A 10561-nucleotide genomic window follows, 5' to 3' on the forward strand; every position below is an offset into this window, starting at 1 on the left:
CTTCCCAGATAAGTTGAGTCATGCGATATCTCTTGGCACCATCAATTCCGAAAGCAAAAATGGAATTTCCAAGAACTGCTACAGAGAAATTTTCTAGTTCACATCCAGGCATATCATAGTGCCATTTATCTTTTAAGCAATTATAATATGATAGAGTATTTTTTTCCACAAAAATAGCAAAATCTTTTGAAGATGTTATTCTCGTTGCATGTGTTAATACGTTATCAAAATTTATTTCTGTTCTTCTAATCCATCCAGTATCATTTTTAAAATAGAATATAGCATTTTCTGTGATAGCGCACAATTTATTATTCAAGCTAAAGATTTCCAATATTTTTTCATCGCTGATTTTCGGAACTAATCCCCATGCTTTATCAGAAGGATTAAACAGACAAAGATCCTCATTGGGCAATAAAACAGTAAAATATTTATCATATTTTTTCTTCGGGGTTCGAAAAGACGTAGTAATAATATCAAGACATTCTGGAGAATCTCGTACCATGGGACTGATCTTTAACGAATTTGAGTATGATATTTCATTGAAATGGATTGCTTTCAGAAGAACAGGGACTATCTTTTTCCGTTCTGAACTGAAATTCACCCATTTCACAATAGCATCCCATTTAAATCTCTCTGAAGAGAGAAATTCAGTGTTGGCAGATGTTTCAAAAATTTTTAAAACTTCATTTATGTTCAATAAGATGAAGGTAGTCTGGACGGACACCTGGTCCAAATGAAGTCCCATGTATTCCAGAATAATAGGATCAGCTTGTGCTTGAATATCAGCACATAATTTGGTCAATTGTCTCAAACTAAAACAATTTGTTGGTCTTAGATTATTCTTCAGTTGCGGGATATCAGAAAATATACGACCGACAAGCTTCTTCAAACTTGGCTCGAAAGAATTTATTGCAGGTTCTCGAATAATTAAAGTTAAGACTTGATCGCTTGGAAATTTTTTAAAATGCATCACATCTACTAATTTTTCAAGATAACAGGATCTTTCGTCTTTCTTATACCTGATCCATTCTAATATTCCTTGAAGAGAATTATCATCATCTGCGCTATAATGATTCAACAGATCAACGACAGCGTCACAAGACAAGTTGCAAAAATACCTAGTTTTAGAAACATCCTCAAAATTATTCCTGAAATGTTCTTTAACGGTATCTTCTGTATCTTTATCTGGAAACAATTGCAACAGTTGTGCCATTTCAACACAATCGTTAGGCTTTTCAGCAAGACGAGATATGTGTGAAAAACAAGAGTGAACTAGATTTGTTAATTTCATGATTGTCGCGACTTTCAAAACACCCTTGAGACCTTCTTTTTCTAAAGATAATTGCCCAGTATACATAAAATCAATGCACAATTTAACAGATTTAGGATCTACATCAGTCATCTCAAAAGTTTTTTCTTTGGTATCCCGCATTCGTTCTATAATGTCTTGAAAATAATCAGAACAAGCTGCAGCGATAGTACGATGCAATCCAAAAGATTGATCTCCGACTTTTATAAACAAATCAAGCATCACACCATTTTTTCTCATATCTCCAAATCCCTTCATAATGCTCATAGCTCGATCAACACTTCGTTGTCGAATTCTTAATCTATCCTTGGACAATCTGACAATATGGAATCCATCTTCGTCAACATCAGGTAATTCGCCCAAATGTGTATAACCAGTAACTATTTTTACGGGTCTTCCACGAGTTTTAGATTTCTTTTCTTTTTTGCTCTCGTTCAATTTAATTGACTTATTTTTTAAACGACTCTTAATCATGTTGTAAATTCACTCTGGCCAAAATAAAGTTCAAAATTAGATGAAATAACATATGTATCAACAAGTAGGCCTATTAAGAGGATAGTCTGTCAGAGATTCAACACCTAATATGTTTTTTGTCATTATACTAAAACAGATAAAAACAAAAAATAGGAAAGAAATAAAAAAATTACCAATAATTGTATGACCAATCGAGAAGTAAAAGAATTTCAGATCTAAATCCATCAAACAAAGCGTTACATTGATCTATCGCATATTCATTGTAAGTAAAACAAATGGCACACTATATACTTTCCTCCCCCTTCATAAAAAGTAATTAACACTCATCGACAATTTTGTCGGCAATATATCGACTATTATAAATGCAGTCATTAACGCTAACCCCCCAATACGAAGCACCTCCTAAATGAAGAGGAATTTCGTTTTCTTTCAAAGTGTCTTCCATTGATTCAACTAAATCCGTGTGTGAAACACGATATGTTGGAATACAATTCCTACATAACTTTGAAACTATGTTCCTAGGGTCCGCAGTAATTCCAAGTTGTTCGGCTACACTTTCTAATGCAGCTTGTTCTAAGTCATGAACTTTGACATGTTCCGCATCACCGAATAACTCATTAAACCATGAGCCCCCCATCATGCATGTTAAACGTGTAGTCCTTGCTCCTTTTCGATCATGTCGAGGAAACACACAGGAATCGTAAACAATTCCTAAAATTTTTGATTCCTCACAAGAAGGTACAAGATGTCCGAATCCCAAATCTGGTAATAGATCTTCTGGATCATCATTAAATTCTAAATTAACAACGCCGACGTCAACGGATTTAATTTCTTCCAATTGTGTTCCAATGTTTTGCAAAATTTCTTGATCTTCGGATATACTATTACCATTGCTTTTCCTCAGCACTTTGCTAAGTTCGTGTGCAGGCAATGCTGATATAACTTGATCAATATCAGTCAATGTTTCTTCTACTTTTTCCTGCGATTCCGTCTCCTTTGATTCAATTTTCACTGTAAATTTTCCATTTTCTTGCATAATTAATTCCTTAGCTTCAGTATTTTTCATTATATTTACATCTTTTTCTTGGCAATTCTTTTCAAGTGCATTTATCAAATTAGCGAGACCGCCATCCAAACTCCACTGCGTCCATTGTTCTTTTCGTATTTTACCAGTTATAGGATATTGCAAAATTTCTTGATTGTTTATAACTAATTCAGGCAGTTTTGGTTTCCGAGGCATTTTGCTATTTTTCGGTTTTAGTTTCTCCCATAATATAGGAAAAGCAGCTTTCATGCTAAGTTCTTTAATATCAGATGCAAATATTCCACGTACAAATGCATCTGCATGATATTTTGTAACTTCTTCACCAAAACGTGATAACAAGACGTCATAAATTGTCTCTGCATCTTCAGGAGTCGAACGAAAAGCCATTCCTTTGATAAATGTCATTAATAATGACTTAGTCAGCGGAGGTGAAGCATTAAACATTGATTTCAGACTATTTAGTAGTTTGTGTAAAGATTTGTCAACGTAAAGAAATCGATTTATATTTGCTGACTCATTAGCTCCAACGGCAATCATGTCATCTTCCAATCCAAGTTCAGAAGCCAATATTAATGAATGCATGCCAACAAAACCCGCTGTCCGTAAACTTCGTGGCCCCAACTCGAATACAGGGCCATCCTCGCCAAAATTTTCAGTTTGCATCCACCCTCCGAGTTTGTCTTTTTCAACCAACGTTATATCATATTTAACATTTCTTCTGAGCAAACCTCGTGCCAGATAATAGGCAGATGACAAACCACTGACACCTCCTCCTAAGACAACTATACGACTGGCCATATGTTAACGGTATAATTACAGAATAATGTATTATATTTGAATTTTATAGATATCTATAAAACTAACAAATACAAATTTTTCTCTTTTTATAAAACGCTTTTCACTTTGGGCAAGAGTACAAGCAGCTTCTGCAATGTTTTGATTAACTTTATTATTTTGGAAAGAATTATTATTTCCTAGTTGGACATTTCCTAGACGTTCCAGGTTTCTCAATTTATTTAAGTCTTACCCAGGGCAGATGGGTGAGGACATGCTGTCATAGCATTTAAACTTGATATTTTTACCCTGCCGCACCAACATCACTAGGGTCTGGTATACTTTAGTACCACATGCACTTCTAGTTGGCCTCGCTCAACAACTTTACACATGACATTCCTAACTCCCACCGGACTACGCCAAAACTTACGTCACTACGACGTCACAGTGGCATAATAAGGCCCTCCGAAGTATACAGATGGTCGACCAAATAGCACAGATGATTACCCGAAGTTGAGCTATTTCTCTCATTTCCTCGTCGCAGCGATCTCATGCAAATGCAAAAAAAAATCATACACAAAACACAATCAATAAACACAGATTGGGAAAATCGGGGGGGAACTGGCAAAACCTTTATAAAGGTTTAATACATGTAAATATACATACGCCAGTTTACCCACATTCAACACACAAACATTATTCAAATTAAAAAGACAAAAGACACAAACTGGTATCGTTCGGGCGTCAAACTAGTGTAACATAAACACCCGGGGCATCGGTGGGTCCCAATTAATAAATACACTTCAATAAATACCCTTTGATAAGATGGAATGCATGGCTTTGGTATGCTGGTATGTGTATCACAACAGTCTGACAGTGCTTTTCCTACAAAAATATGGAATAAAAACGCTCGTTGACGTAAAGTGGTGATGTTGTAGTAGCCTACTTGTGGTACTAAACCATACTAGACCCCATGTGGCCTAAACATATTGTTAGCTAGGTTTTTCAATTTGCATTTCAAATTATCATACATGCCATAAGAAACGCCATTTGCCTACTTTCTCCATAACCTTAGGGTTCACTCAATGAGTGAATACAAGATAAAATTAAAAAATAATGCACAAGATAACTAAATATTAAACAAACTCCATTTCACACAAGCTTCCATTTTCCCAAGTTCTGATATGTTTCAGTGCTAAGAGTAAGGTACAGTTACTGTTTGCATAATTCGTTTGATTATTACTTTAACTATGAGAAAAACAAAAAATACCAAATGCGACAAACAAATAGACTAAATTTTACCAATTATCTGGCATACCCGCATACCGTACCGCATTCTGCATAAAGTTATTTCAGTTCAATTCTTTTTCAGAGGGCTTATTTCATCTAGATCTTTCAACATTTCTTCTACAAAATACTAGTTTTGTCCGCTTTTAAGGAAGAGCAACATCGGGTGTTTTATTTCCGAGTATCTCCATAATTTCATGGAAGGTTATTATTAATTAATAACGTGCAGCACCGCCAAAGCAAATAGATATCGGAAGTTTTTAAAAATTAAAGTGGAGAATGTATTGCTTGTACCCATACCCGGTAGGTGGTGTTGTGCACTATTACTGCCATGCAATGAGCATATATACATGCTCATTGTGCGATGGGAAACCTTTTCGAATGAGTGAGCCGAAAATAATATTTTTATCACGAAAAAAATACTGTAGATCAGGGCTTCCCAAACTTTTGAGCTCGCGGCCCCTTTTAATATATTAAAATTTTCCGCGGCCCTTGTTCACGTTAATAATGCTAAACAGTACTGTAATATGCATTTTTAATATTTTATTGACACAGCTAATTTTCAACTTTTATTAGGCCTACTCAATAACAAAAACAAGCACATATTTACTCAGATTAACATTACTCAAATATTCAGTGTAATGGGTGCGAATGCTTTTTGCTGCATAGCAAGTCCAGCCGTGGCTCAATGTTAGTTTACGCAGACCTAAATGATGAATTACGATGTCTGGCCACAGGCCACCGACGGCATGGTTCTTATCCGGAATTGTTACGCACTCTTATTGATCAAATTTAGCATAAGGCAGCGGTTTGTGCGACGCCAAATTATCAGGGGCAAAACTCGCGGCGCAGCTACACGAAAAATACGCTGCCTCGAAATAAAACACAATTTTGTCATCGTTAATGTGTACTTTATGCCTTTTGGGGTTTATAAACATGTAGGCCTAATGAATAAAGGCAAAAGGTTAACTTTTGTTTCCTATCCCTGCCTGGTTTTCTTTAAAATGCTAAAAAATCACTCATGTTCGATAATCTCGGTTCAGCAAATGAATAAACTGCAGCCTACGAAATTTCAGCTCTTCTGTTACGCAACAATAGACCGTACGTAACAGAAAGTGAACAACATAGAATGGTATAATGAATTTGAATCATAAACACATCATTTGCAATGATGAGGAAAAATAATACATTCAGAATAAATAAAATATGTGAAATATGCAATAATATATTAGTTAATATTTAACACAAATATCCTAATTTTCGAGGCGCACTTAGCAAATCTTACGAATAGAATATTCATTGTTATGCAAGCGCGATGATTCAACCGCGTTTCCCCGAAAATTAGACCAAGCCTGAATTCTAAAAAAAGGCCTAAAAAGAGACTTAGGCGAATTTTTTTTTACCTAGTCCCGTGGTTCACATAGCGCGTCGTTTTAATTTCGCTAGGACGTCGCAAAATTTTGTGATTCGTGAACCTTTCAAACAACCCATATCTTCTACTTTTACTGAAAAAAGTAAGATTAAATAATAAAGTTTAAAGTTAATAAAGTTTTGATAAAGATTATAAAGCTTAATTCTGAAAATTCGGGTTTCTGTAGATAAAGGTTATTTTTCCTTGGTTCAAAAAGCGTTGCGCACTCCCATCCCCTTCGCGATTTCGTATTTATATAAAGCAGGCTTTTCTACCAGGGCCCATTAAATGTGATTTCACTGACTGTCGGTGAGTTTTGTTTGTTCGTTTATATTAAACTTATTGCAAAAAAGGTCTTTTATTGAAAGGTATGAATACGTATTTTCACGGGGAGCCGCAACTTGAGCATATTTTTGGAGGGCGTCAAAATGCAATGTTCGAGAACCACCAATAAGTCTTAGTCCATAGCAATAAATTTTTGCTACTTTTTAAATGGTTGATAATCTTTATGTAGCAGTTTTTTTTAATGAAAGCGTGCTATTTATAAGTAAATGGAAATCGGTATTCATATTTGGCATAAAAAATCTCGTTATTCTCAAAAGCACCCACAAATAAGCCGTAGTGTTATTTTTAAAGAAAATCGAAGACACCGTCTTATTTTCGGGGAAACACGGTATGATGATGTATGTATTCGCTCGTAATCGTGAAATTTTTGTTGTTACACTATTTTCAATAATTGTATTTCGAATCAAGAGTCTGAATTGTGTAAATTTGGTGTTCTCTTTGCGGCCCCCAAAATTCGTTTCGCGGCCCCTTCGAGGGCCGCGGCCCCTAGTTTACGAAGCCCTGCTGTAGATCATAGATATTTAATTAATGTCTGCATAAATGAGAAGCTTGCTGTTTCGTCTTTTCTGCAAGAACATTACACATGCAGCACTAATATCATGGCGGAGGTGATTTCCGGACATCGATTTTACGAAATGGATGCTCGAGATCAGGTATTCGCATACATATAAATTACCGAAAAACGTTTATAATGCTTTTGCCAATTTTTTCCAATACCTTTAAAAGAGTTCAGAAAGAATTTCATTTTGATGGAGAGAGAGATTTAGTATTACAAACAAATTCAACCCCTCAACAAATTCAACACTGATACATACGAATCAACAAAAAACAAGAGAGCTATGCTCATATATATGGACACGTAGAGTCACATAATTTTGATGACGTCATAGCGAAAAATAAAGTAATAGACTTCTGGAAAAAATTGTTATCTTTAACCACTGAAAATTTTAAAGCAATTGGTCCAGTATTTGAAGAGAGAAGCGATTTCTTCAAAACGTTGACGGAGATAAATAATAACAATAACAACAAAATTTTGAAACGATCGTTATGTCCACTACGTGTCCAATAATTCAATCTATTGATCATTATGTGTGAGGGTAGTATGCAAGTATGTATTAAAGTTAGTACGAGACGATTCTTGTACAGAATAGGAATTTCGTTTTTATCCCGTGTGTGAGAAAATTCGATGAACGGCTCAATGATCTGGTAATAATAATTGCTAGTACATATCGAGTATTGATTTCATAAGCCCATATACACAATAGTTATAAATTCACCTTAAAAACAAGAGAGCAATGCTGGATATATGGGCACGAAATTGTACCGCAGTCGTCGCGATTTCGGGAAGCGCCATAAAGTGCGAAATTTTTGAGTTCGTTTACATCAGTATGGTGGCCCATCGTTGTCACGTGTAAAATTTAAAAAAAAAATGAAAAAATAAAATGAAAAAGCGTAAATAAAAAAATAGTTGTGAAAAAACATAAAAATAATTGAAAAAAAGAAATAAAAAAAAAATTGAAATTAAAAAATAAATTGAAAAATAAAACGAAAAAAAAAAATTTAAAAAAAAAATTAAAATTAAAAAAAAAAAAATTAAAAAAAAAAAAAAAATTGAAAAAAAAATTGGATAAAAAGAAAATAAAAAGGTTGACAACGATGGTCCGCCTCGTGGCCCATCGTTGTCACGCGTTTTTATTTTTGGAAAATTTGATGCTGCTTGGGACCAACGTTGTCAGGCTTAATCCTACACGCACAAATGTGTTTCCTGGGTTTCTAACTCACTACTGATTTTCATGAGCAATATCCAATAAATTCAACATGAAAATGTTCTATAAATTCTCCCTGCTACAAGTTCAACCACAAGCAATATATTTATAATAACGATAAGAGAATATAGAATTGGATACGAAAATTTGTTTTTACGTGTAGAAGGTAATTTAATTGGAAAATGCTGCTTAACTGCTCAGACACTCGTGCGATGCCGGTACGGTACCGTCTGACAGTACCGGTACCCATGCAATCACTCGTGAAAGAATAGGAGATACGGATAGTCTCGTAGAATATAGTCTACTGAAACACTCTCTGCGCCTGCCCCATACCGTACAGCCGTAACGTACCGATCCAGACAAATGATAAATCGCCCGTGCTCAACCATTTATTTCAATCCATACCTCGACTCACTATATTCTACTAGGATCGAGGTATGGATTGAAATAAATGGTTGAGCACAGGCGATTTGTCTGGATCGGTACGTTACGGCTGTACGGTATGGGGCAGGCGCAGAGAGTGTTTCAGTAGTCTATATTCTACGAGACTATCCGTATCTCCCATTCTTTCATGAGTGATTGTATGGCTACCGGTACGGTCAGACGCAAAGCGACTATAACCGACTACCGGTATTTGGTAAGACGGTACGGTACCGGCATCGCGAGTGTCCAGACAACTGAGTAGTTAAGCAGCATTCTCCAATTAAATTACCTTATACACGTAAAAACGAATTTTCGTATTCAATTCTATATTCTCTTATCATTATTATAAATATATTACTTCTTGTTGAACTTGTAGCATGGAGAATTTATAGAACATTTTCATATTGAATATTGCTCAAGAAAATCAGTAGTGAGTTTGAAACCCAGGGAACACATTTGTGCGCGTAGGATTATGCCTGACAACGTTGGTCCCAAGCAGAAGCAAATTTTATAAAAATAAAAACGCGTGACAACGATGGGCCACGAGGCGGACCATCGTTGTCAACCTTTTTATTTTCTTTCTATTCAATTTTTTTTTTTTTAATTTTTTTTTGTTTTTAATTTTTTTTTTTTTGTTTTTATTTTTCATTTTTATTTATTTATTTTTTTTTAATTTTAATTTTTTTTTTAAATTATTTTTATGTTTTTTTACAACAATTTTTTTATTTTCGGTTTTTTATTTTATTTTTTATTTTCAATTTTACGCGTGACAACGATGGGCCACCATACATCAGGCCTGCCCAACCTTTTTCGTCTCGCGGGCCACTTTCATGTGACAAAATTCGTTGCGGGCCACAAACGTTTGTACCATTAATAACATTAATACCAGCTAAGTCCTGATTTCGGTGTAGGTAATTTACATAATACATAAAAGACAAGTTCATTAAGATAAAATTAATCAATTGAATTATTGCTTTCTGGTTACTGAGTAGGGCTGACAAATTATTCGAATATCAAGTCGAATATTAGAATAGCTGTTTACTATCGAATATTTGGTATCACGGGGCCTGGACATGACACTTGCGGTTTTCTGACGACCACGCGAGTACATACACATCACGTCGACATTGAGGGGTATATTTTGGTATAGTATTTCTATTCATTCATTTGCAGTAGCTATGATACTGCCTCAATGTTTAAATGAGTATAATGTGCGCCAATATCGCAGGAATATCAAGTTATGTGGGCCGTTTCGTAAAATTTGAAACACCAATACAAGTATTCAATGAAGTAACATTACAAAGAATTCTGGACGAATAGCCTATATATACTGATTTGTGACCAATATGCAGCAATGCAATTAGGACAATTTCATCAGAATTATTGACGGATGCGCAGTGACGACATTTCCGAAATCTTATTTAACTCAAACATTAGATAAAAAATACCACTAAAAAGGACAACGAATCCCAGGACCAGTACCAAAGATACTGTTGACTTTTTACTTTACGTTAGCGATAAAAACGATCAAAGCAGACACGTAAAAAACAATTAAAATGGAATTAATTTGCAAATTTAGGCTCCAAATTCATTCCTATAATTGCGCTAAGCGTTCGTCCTCAATGATCGCACAATATCTTTCGAGTTTGTGGAACAGAACGCTCAGTTCTGCGAGAAATATAAAAAACTGACGTCGATGTCCACCAGGGCGCAAGACTTGACACATA

The 10561-nt window shown here is 35.0% G+C and overlaps 1 protein-coding gene across 1 annotated transcript; it reads right to left on the minus strand.

The window, feature by feature from the left end:
• Positions 1-1796: 1796 nt before the first annotated feature.
• On the minus strand, positions 1797-5135 carry LOC120326122 (protoporphyrinogen oxidase-like). The gene has a single exon (XM_039392355.2). The coding sequence runs from the start codon at positions 3624-3626 to the stop codon at positions 2100-2102; it is 1527 nt and encodes a 508-aa protein (XP_039248289.2). The 5' UTR covers positions 3627-5135; the 3' UTR covers positions 1797-2099.
• Positions 5136-10561: the final 5426 nt, after the last annotated feature.

The sequence above is a fragment of the Styela clava genome, chromosome 4 (genome assembly GCF_964204865.1).
Source record: "Styela clava chromosome 4, kaStyClav1.hap1.2, whole genome shotgun sequence".
NCBI classification, from domain to species: Eukaryota; Metazoa; Chordata; class Ascidiacea; order Stolidobranchia; family Styelidae; genus Styela; species Styela clava.